The sequence below is a fragment of the Eubalaena glacialis genome, chromosome 13 (assembly GCF_028564815.1).
Source record: "Eubalaena glacialis isolate mEubGla1 chromosome 13, mEubGla1.1.hap2.+ XY, whole genome shotgun sequence".
NCBI lineage: Eukaryota > Metazoa > Chordata > Mammalia > Artiodactyla > Balaenidae > Eubalaena > Eubalaena glacialis.
In genome coordinates, this window is record NC_083728.1 from 52526952 (window position 1) to 52549165 (window position 22214).

At 46.6% G+C, this 22214-nt stretch overlaps 1 protein-coding gene across 2 annotated transcripts in view; it reads left to right on the plus strand.

Moving 5' to 3' along the window:
- RALGAPA2 (Ral GTPase activating protein catalytic subunit alpha 2) overlaps positions 1 to 22214 on the plus strand; it is a 285468-nt gene that overhangs the window by 5382 nt on the left and 257872 nt on the right. For both annotated transcript variants that reach the window (XM_061209921.1, XM_061209922.1), the window contains exon 2: positions 17348 to 17458. In XM_061209921.1, coding sequence (XP_061065904.1) covers positions 17348 to 17458 — 111 coding nt within the window. The remainder of the gene's footprint in view (positions 1 to 17347; positions 17459 to 22214) is intronic.

Here is a 22214-nt window from a genome sequence, read left to right on the forward strand (position 1 = left end):
CTGGTGTAAGTAATAACTACTCTGAACATCTTGGGAGGCGGCTTCTCCTGCATTTTGCATTATTTTCTTGGATTAGATTCCACGGAGGTCAGATTGCTGCGTTTATGCCTCGACCCACAGTGCTGTCCTCAGTGTCGCTCCCATTGCCCTGCAGGCAGCAAGGGTTGAGGCAGCCACTTCCTTTGCAATCTGACTAGCAATAAACACATTGTTAGAATTTGATAATTGGTGTTAGGTATTTGGGGGAGTGGAGGTGTCATGGATAGAGCCAGAAGAGTTGAGAGGAGACTCTGGCTAACGACAGAGCAAGATGAGTTTGGTGTTGATGTGTGTTGAGTTTGAGAAGACGGCGAGATACAAATGGAACTGTCTGAGAGGTGCTGGATGTGGGGTCTGGAGCTTAATGAGGGGTTAGGAAGCTATGACGTGGTTAGTAGCATCATGATCTCACTGGATCGTCCTACAACCTGTGATGAAGGTAGTGTTCCCACCGCCGACCTCGAGATGGGGAGACTGAGGCTCCTGGAGGTGGGCTCCTTGTCTGCCAGCTCCCTGTCTCTAAGGGGCAGAGCTGGGGGTCATGGGATTATACAGCCCGTGTCGAGCTTTTGCTAGTTACCTGACGCAAGCATATTTACATACCAGAAAATATATTTACCCACCAGAGTGAATGTTAACATGTAAACAAAAGCCCAACAGTTTTTGCGCGTCTCCCAGAAATGTTGCTTTGAGTTTTGCTGCTCTCTTCCTAGTCTGCTTTACCGTACTCTTCTAGGGAGACTTGAGGCCATATTTGACTTGAACGTGGCAGAAGATAAAAAGACTCCTTCTGTGTTTTCGTGTTCACTGGCCTCTCCGTGCCCTTGGCAGGCCTCGCAGGTGGTAAAATATTTGCATGGACGTTAGTGCCACGTGGACATTCTGCAACCAGCGCAAAGCTGAGGGTATAACTCCAGGCCCTTCAGACAGTCTTGGATGGTTTCTCTGAGTTGACCTTGTCTTAAGCAAAGTGATTTTGCCCTAATGCTCCCTTTGCTCATTTTTCATCGGTTACTAACATTTTATATCTGTAACTTCTGGAATGTAAAATGAACTTTGGACACATACATGTCACACAAATACGCCATCCCTGCTCCTAGTGCTTGAAATTGTCTAGCCTTCTGAAGTGAGAAAGGTGGGCCTAGGATAAAATTCTGACTGAGCTCAGATGTTTTGTTTGAGATAACTAGAAAAGGGTGCCTTTGACCTTTTATTCTGGGAAGAGAGATAATTGGTAGGTCTGGAATATTTTGATGTAAACTTTTATAATTTGTATTTTTATTTTGTTTGTAAGTGCTTTATTTGCAGATGGACATAAATACTTTTACTAGCTGTTTAGAGCACTGATCTTTGGTCTCTAAACTAAGTGCCACAGATGAAACTAGAGAATAGTTTATTGTTTTCAAAAAGTTGACTTTCAAAATAACAAATTGATTCAATTTAAATTTTAAAATTATTTTTAAAAGAAGGAATATGTTCCTCTACTGTAAAATCAAGAATAATTAATATATAATTGTAGTAAGCAACTATCTTGTTCTTGGATTTTTAAAAAATTCAGTTTCACGTACGTTTTTTCGAGTCTGTATGTGCGTGTGTGTGTGTGTCTGCTTGGTAGGGCTGTGTCTTCAGAGATAAGTAAGGCACAAGCCCAGGATTTACGGTTTGTTAGGGGAGACAGACAGGTAAACAGCTGCATTTACCACGAGGGTGTTAGTGCTGGGGGGTGGGGATGGGGTAGGGGTGGGGGAGTGTGGGTGGGGGTCGGACGGTACAGGTAGCTGCAGGTGTAGAGGAGGCGCACAGCAGAAGAGCCCCTTGGAGAGGCTGCCAGTGCTTCCTGGGGGGGGTGCGGGGCTGAGGTGGATCTGGAGTAATGAACACGGGTTTCCCAGGTGGGCAGGTTGGGGACAAGGGGACTGCAGAGAGAGAGGAGCTTGTGCAGAGGTGATGGTGTGGCCACCACGTGGCTAAGTGTACACTGTCCTTTACCCTGTGCCGTGGGTGGACGTTTGGAATCCAGGGAAGAGTTTTAAGCAGACGAGCCACCAAATCCAGTGCCTTCCCTCGGTGATAGTCCAGGAGTCCCAGTCTCCCTAAGGTTTGAAACATGGATTCCTGGAGGGTGAGAGCTCCCATCCTTTTGCATTACAAACCAAGAGGATGTAGCCTGGGCTGCCAGTGTTCATCTTTCCCTCCATGTGGGGAGCACACACCTCAGATTGAATTCACGGTCAGAGGGAAGCAGAGCGGAGAGATGGAGAGTGAGGAGCGTCCATGGACCCTGTGTGAGCTGAGGGGTCCAGCCCTGTCTGCGCCATCCCCACCCCGAGCTTCTCAGTTGCAGGAGTCTGGAACACCCTGTTTTTGCTCTAGCCGGCTTGAGTCATATAATATTTCTGGGCCTTGCAATAGGAAGAGTACACATTAATATGCCAGGAAGAGACTGGGAAATTACAGATCGAGGATGGATGGGTCTGTGTGTGTGTGTGTGTTTGTGTATGATTTTTATATTTTTTTAAGACCTGGGAGAATTTGAGTTTATTTACATGTAGGAGAAGGAAATAATAAAAGAGCAAACTTGAAGAAATAGTAGAGAGAAAGGAGATAAAATAGTGAAAGTTGTGGTCTGCTGTGGGATACAGAGTGTGGGGCAGGAGATCAGCCTTGACAGGGGGCACCTCTTCCTCTAAGGCCACTCAGAAGAAGCAAGAACGGGGTGTGGGATGACAGGGTCATGAAGGGAACTCTCATATGATGGCTTCTACTTTTTTCTGTGAAGGTACGAGGGGAAGTCAACTGCTGACTAGTTTTCTCACTGATGTAGTGATAGGAACTGAGTATGTCTTGCTCCCTCTTCTCTGCCATGTATCCTCATAAAATAAAAGAAATATTGTAACCTGTGAGACCTTTTTGTTGTTGTTCATTTGGGGGGGGGGGTGATCTCATAAATGCAATTTAACTTATGTATTTAATGCTTGGCCAGAAGGGGGAAATGTGTGTGTGTGTGTGTGTGTATGTGTATATATATTTATATATCTATAAAGGTATAAATATATATGATGTATATATATATAAATAAAATGGGCACAGTTTAAGTGGTGTGGTTGCTGCCTGCCCTTCCACTCAGTGACCACGTGCCCGCCTGGTGGTGTGAGGAGGGACAAGGGACTTCGCTGTGTCCTCAGAGGTCTTCTTTCCTTCATGTCTCTCACTGTGGGAACATCTTCCCTGCTGGGTGTGCCTCTCATGTTTAAGGGTAATTGTGATTTTCTCCATTTTTACCTTTCTTGTGACTTAACCCCACCTAAGACGTAACTTGACTGTATTGATAGCTCACGTTCGTGTAGCACTTCACACTTTTGCAAAATGTTTTCTCATAGTCTCATTTGATCAAATTGCTTTCTTAAGCAACCAGTTTATAAAGGATTTACCCTCTAGGTTCTTAGCAGAGCTTTGTTTCTGCATTAGTTCTGAATCCTCATTCCAGAATTTTAACTTTGATATTTAGAAAAGAGATGTTTCATAACGATTTTATGTCCTTTACGTTGTTTTAGAAACTGAAACCACATCTGAAAGATACTGAACACTATTTTAAAAGTAGTTGTAATCTTTAACAGTAAATATGTATTTTGCTTTTGCTTTTGCAATTGTGGTTTAGTTTAAAAAAATCTCTTTTGAAAAAGATAAGGAACCCGTTGATACTGTCTTGTGTTTGATTTTCAGTGATGGCACTTATTTATTGAGGCTCAACCTGGCTTTCAAGGACACAGGAGGTACTAGGGACGCTGCTTGTGCCCAGCTGTGGGAGCTGTGAGAGTGAGCGTTCAGAGCAGCTGCGCTCCGGGGAGCGTCACTGGCCGTTGCTCCCGATGCTGCCCTTGGATTCACCACCACTGTTTAGCCAAAGCTGAGCTCCTCCCAGCCAGTTACCGAGCACGTGAGGGTACTGATGTGGCCGTTCCTTTGAAACCCAGATGCCTCTGAAGGGAGACTTTGTCTTGAGGGCTCCTGTTGGCCTGGCCAACAGCTTTTCAGACCTGTGCTGCCTCTTCCTCCTCAGTCCTCCTCCCCTCCCCTCTTCTGTGCAGGGGTCAGACCTCCCTTCTCAGGTCCTCCCCTTCATCCTTCACAGACAGCTCCCTCAATAAACCTCCTGCGTGTCCACTCCTGTCTTGGTGTCTGCTTTTCGGAGAACCCAAACTAATACGCCGTCCCTTTTCCCAGAGGTGTCAGCCAACCTGTCATGTAAAATTCTTCCAGGAGCCGGCAGAGGTATATTACATCTTCACACAAAGTGTCTTCGTCCCTTTTCGCTGAAACGATCTTTCCTCGGAATTCCCATAGCATTTTGTGCCTTCCATTTGGCATTTATAGCTTTTGGTTTTGTATTCTACTTATCTGTGTTCTGCCTGATCTCTCTCACTAAGTGATATTGATACTAAATAACGTTGAGAACACCAACAGCTTTTTGTACATCTTGATTCCTTTTGGTGACATACTTCCTTATTTGTAATAATAATAAGTAGCAATCAGTGCTTTCCATGTGCCAAGTACCGCCAGAAACACTTCACATGTGTTAATGCATTTAATCCTCTCTCAAGTGGGACAGGGAATGTCATTATCCCCATTTTACCAATAAGACCCGGAGAAGTTGAGAACGTTGCCCATGGTTGCACAGCCAGTAAGTGACAGAGTCAGGATTTGAACCCAGGCAGCTGGCTCCAGAGTCCCCTTATTCATTTAACAGTTATTTTTTATTCAACCCCAACCATATGCCAGGCATTGTACACAGCACTGGGCACGCCTGAGCTTGAATGCTGAAAAACCAAGAATGTGATTTCCACATAGATGGATCTCAGTCTGGGGGAGAGTAGCGGCCACCGGTATGGATGTTTAGAAAAATTTCTAGAAGCCTTCCTGCCCCAGCCGGAAGTTCCCATCATTAAAGTAATGATTCAAGGGACTTCCCTGGCAGTCCAGTGGCTAAGACCCTGTGCTTCCAGTGTAGGGGGCGTGGGTTCGATCCCTGGTTGGGGAACTAAGATGCTATATGCCGCGTGGCACAGCCAGAAAAAAAAAAAGAGATTCAAGACCACGAATTAAGTTCTCCTGACAGAGCCCTCTCTCCTCCCATGTGTGCGTGCACTATCACACCCACCCCCTGGATCCAAGGGGAAGAGCTGTAAGAAAGGACGATTTCTGTGGACAAAAGGGAGATAGAGGTTGGGGAAACCTTGACGGGGGTGGAGGCTGAGGGCCAGCGGGGCCAGAGGGCTGTGGGTAAGGACAGGCTTGGGTGAGGCTTAGACAAGTACCCCAGATATTTTTTCATGGAAACAAAATGGGAGAGACACTGTTGTCAAATTTTAAATTTACAAAAACCAAAACTGAATTACCATCCCCCAAAAAGGACCTGTTATAACTAGTGGTGAATATTCTTCCAGTGGAATCTTGATAGTATTTTCAGGACTGCATGGAAGAGAGGGGAGCTGAGGACACGTTGCTTCTTTACAGCTTTCTAAAGGGGTTAGCATATTTTCATTCTGTCTGGTCATATTTCCGGTGCCGACAGTGTAAACCTCTTTATTCCATGGATTCTGTATCTGATAACATGAGGATGTATTTGGGCCAGAGAGGCTTGGTGGAGTAGAGCTTATGCTGAGCTCCCAGAGTGGGAGTAAAGTATTACATAGTCTTTCTGTGTATGTGTGTGTGTATGTGTGTGTGCATGTGTGTATATGTGTGTGCGTGTGTGTGTGTCATATTGCAGATACTTATTTTTGAGAGAATGGTTCCATTCCTTTCTTCCTGCTCTTAAAATAAATACATATACAAACATATCATCTTTAACTGAAGTAAAAAGTAAATAATGAACTGGAAAAATAACTTGAAACTTAGAGGAGAGGAAATAGTTATATCCCCCAAACATAAAGAGCTCCTACATATTAATAGGAAAAATTATAATAAATAGATGTTCAAAATGTATGTATACATAAGTCACAAATGAAGAAATGGCACCTAGTGAGATGGCCTTTGCCCCCAAACGGAACAGTGACTGCAGACAGAAAAGAGAAGAGGGGAGAGAAAGAAGCAGTGCTGGAGAGGAGAAGCCAGCCGTGGCCGGGGAGCCCTAGCCGGCACACGTGGCTGGTCCTTCCTTGTTGCAGCAGTGGGTCGTGATAAGGAGACAGGCCAGGACCACCGTGGCCAGTGGGGCAGGAATGCTTGAGTGTGCCAGACGTGAGATGGGGCCACACAGCAGACCGAGCTTGTGACAGTGTGGAGATGCGCTTACTACATCACCCCAAATTCTAGTAAGAGCCAAAGAGTAGGTATCTTAGAAAGTGCCCTGATGCTGACAAGAAATGGAGATCAGCCAGTGGCTGAAAATGAATGAGCACAGGAAAACGCTGATGGGTCAGTGCAATGTTAATTTATCTCTATGAATGGTGAGAAAGGCAGCAGACGGGCTCAGTTTCAGGTACCTGCTAAATTAGAACCCTGTGTGTGCTCTACGTTGTGTTTCTTTTTTCAAGAACTTGAGCCATTTCAAAAAAAAATTTTTTTTTGTTTTGGCTACGCCCCACAGCTTGTAGGATCTCAGTTCTCTGACCAGGGATTAAACCTGGGCCTTGAGGTAGTGAAAGCCCGAATCTTAACCACTAGACCACCACGGGACTTCCTCTAGGTTGTGTTTCTTAATGCAAAGGCCTGAGGGAGTCTTGGACTTTGCTCAGTGTTAATTGAAAAGACGTGTGGTTTCTAGGACCCGGTGTTGCTGCTGAGCGTGCGCTGAAGGGGAGTTTGCTCCGCGGTTGGTGATCAGTCCAGGTTTAAACAGGACTTAACGTGTGCTAAGGCCACCAGGTCTTGTAAGTGAACCTGCCGGTGATTGGAAATTTCATCACCTTTTTGCATTCAGAGGTGTCACACCTTTGCTTGTTCCTACTCAGTGCAAGCTGTTGAATGGCTAGACAGAGACCATTTCTTCCTGCCTGACCGTATCATTTTTCTACCCTTTTCAGTAAATGACAATTAGAGAAATATAGCTTTCTCTAAAGACAGCAAAAGTCCTCTACACCTAGATCATTACAAGGCATTATGTACAACGTATGTGTTATTACAGAAGAGGTCTAACGACAATGTTGGGCAGAGGAAATTTAAAGTATTTTCTGTTTTTAGGGCATTTTAGTCTTGGCAAAGATACTACTTTACGTATTGTTTAGATCTTCAATGTTCTTCAAGCTTCAAAAGTAAGACGTTTGGAGGAAACTATGGCCGATGTCACGTCTGCTGTTCTTTTTTATGGTACATAGTCAGGCTTTGAAAACAAATTCTTTCTAAATATTCTGGCAGCTTTTTTTTCCTGAAATGAATAATAGTTTTTTTCTGAAAAATATTAGTTTTTTTCTGGTTATAAAATTTTATATACTCATTATAAACATTTGAATAATATGAATAAGCAAAAAATAATTTAAGTATGAAAAAGCTCTTCACATTCTGCAATCCTCTGATAACCACTGTTAAAATTTTGGTAAACATGCTTTCTGTGCTTGTTGTTGCTTATGTGCAACCTCTCTCTCTGTGTCTTGTAGGTACACACGTAAACGCATTCTTACATGAATAGTTGTTATACATGGGCTGACACTGTATTTTTGACCTAACACGCCTTGGACATTTTTCACATGAGTAAGCGAAGGCTTACATGATACTTAAATGGCCCTATCGGGTCCCACTGGACTCACACAACAAATTGTCCACTGCCCATTCTTCAGGTTGGCAGTTCCAGGCCTTTCCATGCTGTCAGCAGACCCTGGCTTGGGGGGAGCAGGGTGGCTGCCCAGCGGCCAGAGGGGCCTTTGGTTTCTTATATGAAGGATGGGGCGGGCCTGACGGTGTTGCAGCTGCTGATGGGGCAGGGGACAGTGGGATGATTTTCTGGAAGTAAAGAGAGCTCCTTGGGGAGGGCCGTCTCAGTCTCTGCAGAATTAGCTTCACAGAAAGGCCGCCCTTTTAACCTCTCATGGAGGAAGGCCATTCCCCTTGCAAGCTGGCTCTGGTGTCCTAAATAAACCAACTTCTGGGTCCTCTCTGGGGTTTAGTAACTATTTAGTCCCGGGACTTCTACCAGCTTTCTCTTATGGACTTAAAAACCTTGTGTTTCCAGATGTACTTCCCTGCCCCTCCTCCATCACTTTCAGCTAACGTTAGACGTACTTAGGTAAGCGGTGCGGGAGCCGGACTGCCTGGGCTCGAGTCCTGGTGGGGACCTAACCTCTCTGACCCTCACCTGGTCGTGGGACAGTACCTGCTTCCTAGGGCTGTCGGAGGTTTAATTGAGTTAATATATACAAAGCCCTTTTGTAAGCCGTTATTATGCTTATTAATAATAATTATTTGACGTAAGTAAGACGGCTCTCTCTGCCCTCAGCACCACTTTTCTGCTGCCTTGTTAAAAATGGAGCGGGAGAGGTTACCATTTAGCTCCTGTTTTATCTATTTCTATCTCCAGCTCTTTCCCTAGTGAGTGGTTTTGACTGTAATATAGGCCAATTCAGATCAAGAAAAGTAGAAGTAGTTATGCATTGCCTTAAAAAATCGGATGAAACTTGATTCCTACAAAAGAAATAGATATATGAAAATATATAAACTGTTATGTATAAATTAAGCTACAAGGATATATTGTACAACACAGGGAATGTAGCCAATATTTTATAATAAATATAAAGTATAACCTTTAAAAACTGTGAATTACTATATTGTACACCTGTAACATAATACTGTACATCAACTATACTTCATAAAAAATACATGTATATAAAACACATTAGATTTGAACATTATATTTCATTGGTGTATATATTTTGTTTTATTGTGTTGGCACTTGATATCCGTTAAAAATAATGTTTTAGAGTCCTGCATTTGAGACAGGTGTGTCAAAAATGTTTAAAATAAAAATAGCTCTACTTTTAAAAACTAGAGCTCTAGGTACGTGGAGTATATCTTTATCGGAATCACTTTTACATGGGGACTATCAACCCAGGATAACAAAGTGTTAATACCTTTCTGACTTCTAAGAATTTTACTTTCTGCACCTAGCTACCATATAGGTATAAAGAAATGAAAATAATACATCTTAGGAAACGAAGTGGGATGAATATAACTTCTACAACCTTTCAATTATACTAGGATTTGTTTCCTGTTCTACTGTCAGATTTTACTTCAGTATCTACAAGGATGTTTTTGGATATAGGTAACAGAAAACCCAAATATAAACATAAATGATGAAGAATTTTTTCTCCTATAGAAAGCGGTCCCAAAACAGGTGGCCCCCCGAGCCAGCTGGCACGGCAGCTCAGTGACATGCCCATCCGCATGCTCTCCCCTCCCTGCTTTGCCCTCCTTAGTGTCCTCTGTGTGGCAGGTTTGTCCCCTGAGTGGCAAAATGCACTGCAGGCATTGCACCCGGACGGAACAACGTCCAGAGGCAGGAAGAAAGAAGCGCTTCTGCTTTGTGTCCCTTTAAGAACAATGACTCTTTTCCAGGCATCTCCACCAGAATTCTTCCCCTTGCTTGTTGACCAGCATTGGGTCACAGGCTTGAGTCTAAACTCATAGCTGGCAGGGGGTTATTGCCACAGTAATTGGCTCAGCAGCATCAGGTCCCACCCCCACGAAGGGCACACGGATTTGCGGGGTGGATGGTCCCTGAACAAACAGGGGCTCCGTTAGGAAGAGGAAGGGTCTGCCGTGGGAGTGGCTGGGCGAGGGGGCAGGAGGGAAACCGGGAGCGTTTGCTCCAGGCCACTCTTGCTTTCAGTTTAAATTCTACGGAGATAGAACAGTCCAACATGGCTGTAATAATGTGTGTAAGAAACACAGTTATCAGCAGAGCTAAAATGTGAGTTCATTTCATTTCCTACAAACAGGAATATGTGGTTTAGGCCCCCATGTGCTTCCAAAAGTATTATGTCAGCGTTCTAGGCTCCTCTTCCTTCCGTGGCGCTTGGGCGCAGAGGTACGTGCGCACCAGCTGTTGGCCCCAGAGAGGGCTGAGAACTGGATGAATAGTGTGGAGCTCTGTAAAGTGGGGGTGGGGGGGATGCTTGGTTGAGTTGGTGGGTGGGTTTAAAGTGCTTGTTTTATTATACAGCATCAGTTGCACATGTACAAAACATTCTTTCACATCTATTCAGTACTTAAACCAACAACTTAAAAAAATCTTTGCTATCTGGCACATGACCTCTGCTCAAATAAATACTTTCGGTTGAATTAAGGGTGAAACTGACTGGGGTTTTATGGAGTGAATATGGTGCAGGGGGAAGGGAGGTGATTGAGGGACAATGAAAGGGCTGATTAAAAAGATGGACCGTGGAAACCAAATTAGGAAGAAAAAAAGAAGTGAAGACTTCAGAGGGATCATAGATCATGACAGGGTGGTGGGGTCATTGGATTGAAGAACCCAGGAAGGTCGAAGAGTTGTTGGAATTAGGTTTCCAGAAGGAGGGAGCAGGGGAGGTAGGGAGAGTGGGTTCAGACTTGGGAGGCAGGGAGGTTAGAGGGATGCCCGGGCGGGCCTGGGGGCAGAGGTTGCGGAGGGGGCATGGAGGACAACCTCAGTGGAGATAAGGAAGTTGGGCATCACCTGTGTAAATGTGGAAATCAGTACTGGCTATGAGGGCAAAGACAGTGAGCCAGGCCCTGAAATCTTCTGGAGAGCATCCTGGGGGCGGGGGTTGGGGGTGCAGACTGTGCAGCCATTGCAGCCGGAGCCTCCATCTGCCGTGCAGGTTAGCGTCCCCGTCCACACGAGGATTTTGTATTTGCATGTAATCAGCACAAGGACGTTTTTAGGTCTGCACATAGATGCATTTTCAGATGTGAATTTCTCTTTAATAATAATGGTGATGATAAAAGTATTGAGTTACCACTGAAGCACAGTCAGCATACCTGCTGTCTTATGACCCGCATACCTGCTGAGTCTTGAAAGGGCTTCATTATGAGGACTTTACCTCCTCACCAGGTGAGTTCCAGGTCGGTTACCTGCCCTTGGAACAGTATTGCACACACAGGAGGTTCTAAAACCTACCGGCTGGTGTCACAAAAAGGAGTCCCTGCCTGCACTCTAGTTAGTGTTGCAGAAACTTTCTGTTGTGGACAGTGTGTATCAGCTGGCAGCTCTTGTTATTCGGACCCATATTGTCTGCTTTTCCTTATTTGACGGAGGTGACAATGTGTCGTACTTGGGGCACCTCTTCATGGGCTTGCCGGCTCTCATGGCCGGTGAAACTTCTTGGTGATGAGTTGCTTTTTTTCCCCCACCAACATTTTCACAACAGCGGTGCAAGACAACCCGTCCCAAACCTCAGGCTTACAGAGGCCTTACGGCAACAGGCATCTGTTTTATTCCCTCACCTATCTGCATTGCTGCGTGGTACTGCCCTGGCTGCAGGTTGCCTGGGGTTGGGTCCTGCTCTGCTCCATGAGTTTCCTCATTTCCTTTGTTTTTGTTTTTTTAATTTTTATTGGAGTATAGTTGATTTACAATGTTGTGTTAGTTTCAGGTGTACAGGAAAGTGAATCAGTTATACATATACATATATCCACTCTTTTAAGATTCTTTTCCCATACAGGTTATTACAGAGTATTGAGTAGAGTTCTCTGTGCTATACAGTAGGTCCTTATTAGTTATCTATTTTGTATATAGTAGTGTGTATATGTCAATCCCAGTCTCTTTGGGCCAGAGACTACTTGACGCTCTCCAGCCACTGCTGGGTCAGGCTTCTAATGACTGGTTGTCCACAGCAAGTCGGGAGATCAGCCCCAGATCAGTGTGGGTGGGCATTTTCTAAAGGAGTGGATGGAGGGTGGGAATAGTTCGTGGCATTATTACAAAGTACGTAACACAAGAGGGAAAGAGGGCGGGGACCTAGGCAGTTGTGAAAAGGTGAAATCACCAAAATCTCATTAGCCCTTAAGTAAAGGTGCCATACGAGTGACATTTATCCTTGTCAGTGTTTTCTGTCTTGTGTCTGACTCATTTATCTTCCTTGTTCTCACTGTTTCTAAATTACGTTTTATTAAGTCGCCACATTCGCCTTGAATTTTTCACTCACCCCTTTTCCCTTTCACCGGCATGTGATCTTGAGCATCGTGCTTCAGTGCCAGTATCTAGGGAATTTGAGTAAAATAGCAAATGACACCGTCTTCATCTACACGCAGATGTGTAGGCAACGCTGGGATGGCTCTTGGCCCTGGGGAGGGTGGGGGACGGAGGGCAGGAGGATTGGGGGTCACTCCGTACTCCGGAGGAGCTGGTCTGAACCCCTTCTTCCTCTTGACAGTGTCCACCAGGGCCCCCAGGTTTGAGAAGGACGTTCCCTCCTCCTTTGGTGCTTTCAGGGTGTGCTGAAGCAGGCTTTTATGAGGCTGGGTTATGATCCTCCCAACTGAAAAGGAGTAAGATTGCTACTGGAAAGGATTATATGTGGGAGGAAGTGGAGGGACAGTCCCACTAGTTTTGGAGCATCTGCTGCTGAGTTGGGATTAAGTGCTGTGCCTTTTCGAAAGGTCTCATTAAGTGGGTGAGTTTGGCATGTCATTGAGTTTTATGGCTTCACAGGTGAAGCTAGGTTATTCCCACCTCGTGAGATGGCCTTTCCCAGGAGCTAGGTAATTGGAAAACAACTAACATTTATTTACATAATGCTGACTACACACTCAGAAGCACTTTGCATATGTTCATCTTATGGGCACAGGAACCATCGTTGGCCACATTTCTCAGGTGGAAATTGAGGCACAAAGTGTTCTAAATAACTCGCCCAGGTCTTGTAGCTTCTGGACTTGAACCCAGGCAGTCTGCTCCAAATGTTCTGCCTTCAAGCTTTGCTGTTGTCTTCCAGCTAGATGTGGGGAAATAATTGTCAGCAGGAGGCTTAGCTGGACAAAAGGCCAGGGGAGGGTAGCTTCTGGTGTGGAATATAGATTATTTTTCAGATATAATGGGAAAATAATACAAACAGTTGATTGGCTGTCGGTTGGTGGTAAAGGAGATTGCTTTACAAATCCCAGAATGACCCCTAGCTCTGTAAAGCTGGCTGCTGGTTGCTTCTCTGTGGTCAGTGTGCATGCACTTGCCTGGGTTTTGTGATGCCAGCCAGGCAGCGTGCTAGCGTCGGTGCCAAACACACCCAGGGTCATCAGCTCAAAGGTGGTGTAAGCCTGGGCTCTGTACCTGGGGACTTCCCCTCCTTCCCGCTTCCTTACTGGCCCCACGAGGCCATGGGGAGGTTGCTGTGAGGTCATTCTTGGGGAGCCGGGCCGCGTCTCCCCTCGTGTCTTACCTGTCCTCTCATCCCCCTGCTCTTCTCCCTCGGGCTCTCCTGCACATCCCATCCCCGAGGGGACGACGTATTTCTCTATATTCCTGACCCGATTTCTGGTTTTGACTTCTTCCCTCTGTTTCTGAGGCCTTTGTGTAGCTCAGGTTTGAGCTGGAGACCTGGACGGGAGTCTCCGACTGGCCTGGTACCTTGGGCAGGTTACAGACGATTCTGAACCTGAGGTTTCTTTGTCTTGACCACACCTGCCCCATCCCCCTCACAGGATTGTGGTGAGGCTCAAATAAAATAGTCATGAAAGTGTGTCTTTCAAAGCATAAATGTACAGTGTTTTTAATGTTCCCAACCTCCCCAGGTGGCCTTGTCACTCCCTGCTTTGATGCCCTGCCTGAGCTTCAGGCACGCTGCCGTCTCCGTTACTTGCTTGTGTTCCTGTACCCTGGAGGGCCCTGCACCTTATTCTCTTTGAATTTCCCAGCATTTGGCGCAGGGCTATTTGGCAGGAGTCAGGGCTCAGTCTTGTTTGAATGAACAGATGAAGAGTGTCTTTCGAAAGGAAGTTTGTGGTCATAGGCTTTTTTTTTGTTTTTTTCCTGAGCAGTCTTCCTCCTATATATCTTTGCTTCTCGAAGTTACCTTGTTACAAAGTAGACCTGTGATACTCCCTTGTGTTCCCTTCTGCAGGATGCTAACTCCCAGTGCCCGCCTTCTCCAAGATCTATGCTTTGTAAATATTCATCTGATGAGTTTTGTTTTTCAAAAATAAGACACATCATGGAAACATTCTAGATTTTGAAGTAGAGATAGAAAATATTTGATATTTATTTTTTGTTTGTTCATTTAACAAATGTGTGTCAAGTACCTTTCGGGTACCAAACTCTGTTCCTGGGGCTGGAAGTACAGCAGGGAACAAAACAGATGTGATTCCTGCCCGTATGTGGCTTCCATTCTAGTGGAGTGCCGGTCAGGTCGGTGGAGAAGTAAATGAATAAATGAGACAGTCTCCACTAATCTTAAGTGCTGTGGGCAGGGATCATGTGAAGGGAACTCCCAGACCAGTGAGGAGTCCTCACGTGGGTAAATAAACTAGTAGTTACAGATGTTACACCCTTCGTTCACTGTGTGCTGGGTGACCTTGAGGGCGTCTGCTTGTCTTGTTGTGAGGAGTTTAAGCTCCATCCACTCCTAACCCACAAGGAAGACAGTGAATGGCTGAGGAGGAAGGTGGCTGCCGCCTGGACTCTGGCCTCATGAGGGTGTCTCTGTCTGCATGAAGCCCCTCAGCCTTGACGAGGACCCTCTTTGCTCAGGTCGCTGACACTCGAGTGTTTCTGAGGGACCGGGGAGGGCAGGGAAGGTAGACTGTTGGTGGCCCATAACCTTTCTGTGCTGTCTTGCCATACCTGTGCACCCATGTCGTCAGCATGGGGATGCTTTGCTCGCTGCGGCCCATTCACAGGCGAGCGGTCGGCCGCCCACCCGCCAGACTCCGTGAAGGAGGAGGGGGGTAATGGAGGACATGCTTGGGGACACGGGGGCTCCTTAGATTTCTCTGCGGAGGTTGTGTGGGGTCCCAGCTCTGAAGGATGAGAAGGAATGAGCTGGATGAAGATGAGGGTGGGGAACACGTGTGGGAAGCTTGGGAGATGGAAAGAAGCCATGGCAGCCAGAGTGCAGGGCGTAGAGAGAGTGGTGTGGGACGGACTTGACCTTGAGTGGAGGAAAGCCTGCAGGGCCGTGAGGCCATGGTAAAGGGTTTGGATTTTATTGTAAGCACCACTGGAGGCCGTTGGAAGGTTTTGAGTAAAAGAATGGTCTGATTTGGTTTATTCCATTTTCCTGTTGACGGCAGTGTGGAGAGGGGACCAGGGAGGGGAAGTGGGGATGCAGGGACCCTGGGCGGGGATGGGTGGCGGGCAGGGATGGGGGTACAGTGCCCGGTGGGTCTGTGGAGGAACCCACACCCCGGGGATGGGCTGGGAAGGAGCCGGGAAGAGCCGGGATGGGGACTAGGTTTCGGCTTGAGCAGCGCGGTGGGTGGTTCCTGCAGGAAGAGCAGAAAGTGAGGGTGAGAACGAGAAGCCTTTAGACCCTCACTTGGAGCAGGGGCCGCGAGAGCTGGGGCTGCAGAGCGGGATCGGGCGTCCTCAGCAGAGGGTTGACATTTCTCTCCTGATAACCCCAAGGATCTGAAGAAGGGTCAGGCCACTTTTTCCCATCGGCGTGAGATCTGAGGGGTTACAAGTTGTGGTCATTGTCCTGTGATTGTATATTACAGGCTGTTTCTTTTATTTAGTTCGTTCAAGAAAATATTGAGCTAAATGCTGTATTCCCTGCAGGGTGCCTGATGATGCTGAGACACACAGGAGGTCTGTGAGGGTGGGAACTGTCTCTAACAGAGGAGACAGACCCTTCCATCAGAACTAAGTCAGGAGCTGCACCAGGAGTGGAGTACAGTGTGACACCATCTATGATGGGGAGGAATAGGGCCGTGGGCCCCAGAGCCGAGGCCCTGACCTGGCCTGGGGGGCTGGGGAGGTTTCAGCGGTCCCGGGAGCAGTTGGTGTTGGCATGAACGTGAACAAAGCCCTGTCTTGGAACTGACATCCTGCAGAAGGCACTTGAGGATTCCTTGGCAGGGTTGTGTAGCTCATGAGAATGGTAATATTCACGTGGGTTAAGGATCCTGATGTCATTGTTACCTGCTTGGGCGAAGGTAAACTGGTTAGTTACTAGGAACTTCCACTGCTCTGTGCTCAGTGTTATTTTGTGGCAAGAAATAGAAAGTGAAATTGGCAGTTCCTATGACTTTACCAACACCTTATGTGCATTGTTTCAAAGAACCAGGGCAGATTTTTGCATGAAAGGCACTGTGTAGTTATCAGAGGGAAACAACTCTTTAGATTCACTAGCAAGAGTGTTGACTTTATGGAATGTAAGCATAGCAGTGGGTGTGTTCATGCATATTCACATTAGGACCCTCCAAAGCTGATACGACTCTGTTATAGATTGAATAGCGACACACTTTTTTTTCTTGAGTAATCTTGTAGAACTTTAAGGAAGCTGTTTTTAATTTTCCTGAGGTTTCCTAAGGTGTATTCTTCCAAAGAGCTAACACCTTGGTCAGGACACTGCTGTAAACGCACAGACAACCTTGTCTGCTAAGGAACCTGTACAGAGGTACACGTGTTGACAGTGGGTGACTGACCGGAGCTGCGAGGGACGCTGGCTGTGTTGGCACTCGGCCCCTGCGGGGGCCAGGGCTGGTGGTGGGAGTGCGGGGAAGCTGTTCTTGGGCTGAGTTCCCTGCACCACCTGCCGATCCACCCGCAGCCCTGGTTTAGCAACACTGGTGCAGCTGGGAGACGCACTGCTGGGGCGAGGCTAGGAGCACATGGCGGTCCACCGTGTCCACGCAGGGGTGGGACGGGTCACGTAGAAGCTGGAGGGACGCGGTGACGAGTGGCCCAGGTGGATGTGGGCAGGTGTCAGGGCAGGGCCTGCTGTCCTCTGGACGGTGGCACGGGAGCCAGGAGGGAGGGAGGAGATTCTGGATCCTGCGTGCGGGGCTCCTGGCAGAGTTGTTTCTCGTGCGGAGCTCCTGGCAGAGTTGTTTCTCAGCCGTACGGACTCGTCAGCAGCCACCTCTTCCATGACTTTGACTTCCCCACCCCTAACAGGAAGTCATCTTGCCCCTCCCTGGACCCTCACTTACCCCTGGCCTTCTAGCTGCTCCGTAGGTGCTGTGCCCCCAGGCTCTGACCTTGAGGTCTGGGACGGGGAGGGGAGGTGCCCCAGGCCACCTCAGAGCTCTCCTTAGGTGGAGAAAGAAGTGGACTGGAATACATTTTGCTTTGTTTTGTCTTATAAGGGGATAGGGCTCGTTTTTACATTCCTTCATTTCTGAAAAGATTGTGAACTCTGATAATTGTGTAAGTTTGTCGTAATTGGGAACTTTTTCTTTTCAGATAATGTGGATGCAAGCGATCTTAAGCAGTTTTTTGAGACCAACTATTCTCAGATATATTTCATCTTCTATGAAAATTTTATAACACTGGAAAATAGTTTGAAATTAAAAGGTAAGAATTTCTACAAAATGTTTTTGATATACAAAGTTTTTTGTTTTTTTAAGTAAACATTCAGGAAGTTCTGAGAGGTTGTGTGTGTTATGCGCCGCAAGTTACATGCTTTTAAGCTTCCTTTCCTGCCAAACGCTTAGTGGAGCTGCAAGTTCGCAGTGGTTGGTGTCTTTCCCTTGAACTTTCTCTCGTACAGGCATTAACTGAACAACAAACAGCCAAAGGGAAAATAGGAGAAGAAACCCACAGAAGGCATGAGTTCCAGAGGCATAATTTACTCAAAAAGAAAGAAAGAAAAGTAATGTATGCACACCATTAAAAAAATTCAGATTCCACTAAAGGGTTTGGAACGAAAACTGATGCGTCTGTTTGCCCAGACACCCAGTCTGGCTGTGCAGAGGCAACCACTATCAAAGTGTCCTGTATATGTTATTAATATACTGTGTTTATATATGTTTATGGTTATGCCCATACATATTGGGTTGGCCAAAAAGAGCCTTTGGTTTTTAAGTAAAAATAAAAGACACGTTTTTCATTTTCACCAAGAACTTTATTGAACAAGGTATTCACCCTTTTGTTCCACTACCTTCTGCCATTTTTCAGGCAACTTCATAATTCCATCTTCCCAAAACTTTTTATATTTTTGAGCAAAGAACTTTTCCAGGTGCCTTTTACAGTCTTCCAGGGAATTGAAATTTTTTCCATTAAGAGAATTTTGTAAAGACCGAATAAATGGAAGTCCAAAGGTGCAATGTCTGGTGAATACAGCAGATGAATCAGAACTTCCCAGCCAAGCTGTAACAGTTTTTGCCTGGTCATCAAAGAAACATGCGGTCTTGCGTTATCCTGATGGAAGATCATATCGACTAATCTTGGATGCTTTTCGTCGAGTGCTGCTTTCATTTGGTCTAATTGGGAGCAGTACTTGTTGGAATTAATTGTTTGGTTTTCCAGAAGGAGCTCGTAATAGAGGACTCCCTTCCGATCCCACCATATACACAATATCGCCTTCTTTGGATGAAGACTGGCCTTTGGTGTGGTTGGTGGCGGTTCATTTCTCTAGTCCCACGATCTCTTCCATTCCACATTATTGTACAGTGTCCACTTTTCATCTCCCATCACAATTTGCTGTTTTCCTGACATTTAAGTAGAGAATCGCATGGGGAAATATGGTCAAGGAGGTTTTTTTCACATAACTTATGTGGAACCCAAACATCAAAGCGATTGACATAACCAAGCTGGTACAGATGATTTTCAACACTTGATTTGGATATTTTGAGTATGTTGGCTATCTCCCAGGTGGTATAACATTGACAGTTCTCAATTAATGTCTCAATTTGATCTCTATCAACTTCAGCTGGTCTACCCGACCATGGCGCATCGTCCAGCGAGAAATCTCGAGCACGAAACTTCGCAAACCACTTTTGACACATTCGATCAGTCACGGCACCTTCTCCATACACTGCACAAATCTTTTTTTGCGTTTCAGTTGCGTTTTTACCTTTCTTGAAATAATAAAGCATAATATGCCAAAAATGTTGCTTTTTTCTTCCATCTTCAATAATAAAATGGCTACACAGAAATTCACCAATTTTGATGTCTTTTTTTAAATGCATGCTGATGTGACAGCTGTCAGAATACAATCTAACAAAATTGTTTCGAATGAAGTTTAAGACAATTGAGTGCTATTAGACCATCTTACGGAAAAAACCGAATGAAACTTTTGGCCACCCCAATACTTACATGAAATATTCTTTGAAAACCAAGCCAATAAAGTCACGCTGCACATTCTGCTCTGTATTTATGTGGCAGGATAGAGTAGCCCGGGGAGCCAGACAGGTTTGGATCCCTGCCCTACCCTTCTAGCTGTTTCTCCTTGGACAGGTTACTTCATCTGTGACTCAGTTTCCTTCTGTCAGCATTAAGTGGGTTGACACGTGTCCTGGGATTCCAGGACAAAGCATGGCACGTGGTCCATGGTCAGTAACTGTTAGCTGTCATTATCATCATCATCTTTCACTTTTATGTAATGTGTTTTGGAAATCCTTGCATGTTAGCACCTTTATATCCACCACAGTTTTAAAGTTACAGTACTGCATTGGACAGAAGTGCCATCATTCTGGATGACTGACTTCTGAGTGACTGAGTCAGGACCACAGAGTTTTAAGGTTGGAAGGGGCTCAGGAGATTGGGTTTTTCACAGTCATCATTCTAGAGCTGAGAAAACCATGTCCAGAGAGGTTATATCACTGGCCTGAGGTCACACAGATTATTTATTTAATTTTATAGCCAGAATTGCAACCAGGCTTCTTGATGCCATGTTCAGAGCGCCTTCCCTGTACCAGTGGCTCTCAGAGCGCCTTGTGGTTTTTAGACTAGCAGCACGGGTATCACCTAGGCACTCGTTAAGCCTCCTGAATCAGAAACTCTGCGGGTGGAAAGTCAGCAATTTGTGTTTTAACAAGCCCTCCGCTGATACTCATGTGCTCTCAAGCTTGAGAAGCACTGTTCTATTTCATATTTCTCCCATTAAATAAACAACACAGATGATAGGTTGACAGATAGACATTGAAATGTCATCTGTGTTGCTCACCGACAGGCAAGAGCATCTTCTACCTGGGGCCTAGACCATCCATGCTTTAGCATCCTGAAGGGTGCCTTTCACCCTTGTGGACCCTGGCCTTGTGGACCCTGGCCCTGGCAGCTCTGTCTCCCTCTCCTGTTTAATCCTTCATTTATTCACCCATCCAGGATTTGAAGCTGACAATGAGCTAGGCACTGGGCTAGATTCCTGAGAGGAATCCGGAGACGTATCAGATGCTGAACATGCGTCATAGGTGGTGGTAGTTGTGGATGGGTCAGGGAATAAGCCATAGGCGTGGTTCACCGTGGAACAGGTCAGAAAGTAGATGTGTTGTCAGATATAGACACCATCTGTGGTTGCTGATTTCCCGTAGAGTGCACGAGGGAGGTTTGGGGACGAGGTGGCCTTGGGGACGGAGGGTAGAGAATGAGCGACGGCAGGGAGGCCATCTTTGGGGCATGTCTGGGGAAAGCATTTCTTTTTCTCTCGATGGCAGGTGTATGAAAGAGGTTTATGCTTGCCTCGTGGGGAGCCTGCAATTCCAGGTTAAGACATTAGAACTTCGTTCTTTGGGTGGTCAGGGCTCTCGAGAACGTCGGCTACTAAGACGGTGTCTTATAATGTGGTGAGTGAACCGGAGGGAGGAAGGCCAATTAGGAGGCTGATGTTGTCATCTGTGTGAGGTCTGGGGACGCCTGCTCCAGGGACGTGGCGGTTCAGGGCAGAGAAAGTGTCAGGGGTCCGTGGGTGCACCGACCGATCGTGAGACGTGGACATGGGAAAAGGGATCCCGGAGGGGGAAGCCAGAGACGCTTTCAGGACGTTGAGTCTGGTTCCTGTGCTGCCCTTGCAGCAGAGGGAGCCCTGCAGGGGAGCCAGGTGTGAGGGGCGAGAGGGTGAGCCCAGCTTTGGGCAGTCTGCGTCTGTGGTGCCCGGGGCACACCTGGGCGTAGGTGGGCTGTTAAATTATAGGGATTGGAGCTTGGGAGAAGGGAGGTGCAGTCATCCTGTTGCCAAGGGAGAGAGTGTATGCAGAGCGAGAGAGTGGCAGTCGGGGATTTGGGGGAATTCCTTCTTTTATTGGGCAGACAGAGGAAAATAAAGGAGTAGCCGTGAGGGTGCCAGGAAAGTGTTTTGTCACAGAAGCCTGAGAACAGAGGAGTTCAAGGGATGACAGGTCAGCAGGGCCCGCCAATGCAGAGAGTTGAGGAGCAGCAGGACGGGGAAGGGTGTCGTCATGGAAAGGAGCGTTCTGAGCGGCCAGCGGATCGGAAGGCAGACAGATGGGGATGGCGCAAGCGGGCAGCGAGACAGTGAGCTGCACGTGAGGTGGTCTCTGGGAAGGTGTGAGGATGAAGCCAGAGGAGCTGCGCGGTCCTGGGAAGGTTTTAGGGGACGCGTTTCCCTGGTCGCAGGCTGAGGAACGGGAGGCAGCAGATGGTGCCCAGTGTGGGGGTGGGCAGAGACAGGGTCACATGGAAAGAAGAGGCCGTGGAGAGGAGCATGTGGACCCCTGGCTGTTCCTGTGAGACCTGAGGCAGAGGCCGAGCATGGAGGCGGGTCTGGGGGAGGCCGCGCAGCTGAGGCTCAGGCCCTGCAAGGGGCGCTGCTCCAGCCTCTAGTAGGTCATGTCACATGTGGGCATGTGCCCAAGATGCCAACATGTGTTCTTTTTAAATGAATTTCTCAGTTTTTTCCCCTGTGATTTATAAATTGGTATAAATCTTGAACTTAAATTTTTTTTTCTTGCCAAATGTGCTAGATATTTCAAATATGAAATTATGTGATTTTTATCTTGCTTCCTAGCTCTGTTCTACTTCACTATTTTTCACAGGTGTGTGGAGGAGAAAAATGTGATATTATGTACAATCAATAACAAACAAAAAAATAAAAATCCGTATCTAAAAAACCCCCTACAACCTAAAATCCTGTTTTTAAAAGGCCACGCCCCTCCCCCCCTTTGCCCATCTATCCTTTAGGAACATGTGGTGGTTCAAGACCATCAGTCAGTTTGTGCTGCGTAACAAGTTGCACAACAGACCATCCCAACACTGAGTACCTTAAAACAACTACCAGTCACTTAGCTTGTGATTTTCTGGGTCTGTTGGACAGTTCCTCTGGTTTGGGCTGGCTCACGCCTCTGACCAGCTGGTGGCGGGTGGCCTCATTCAC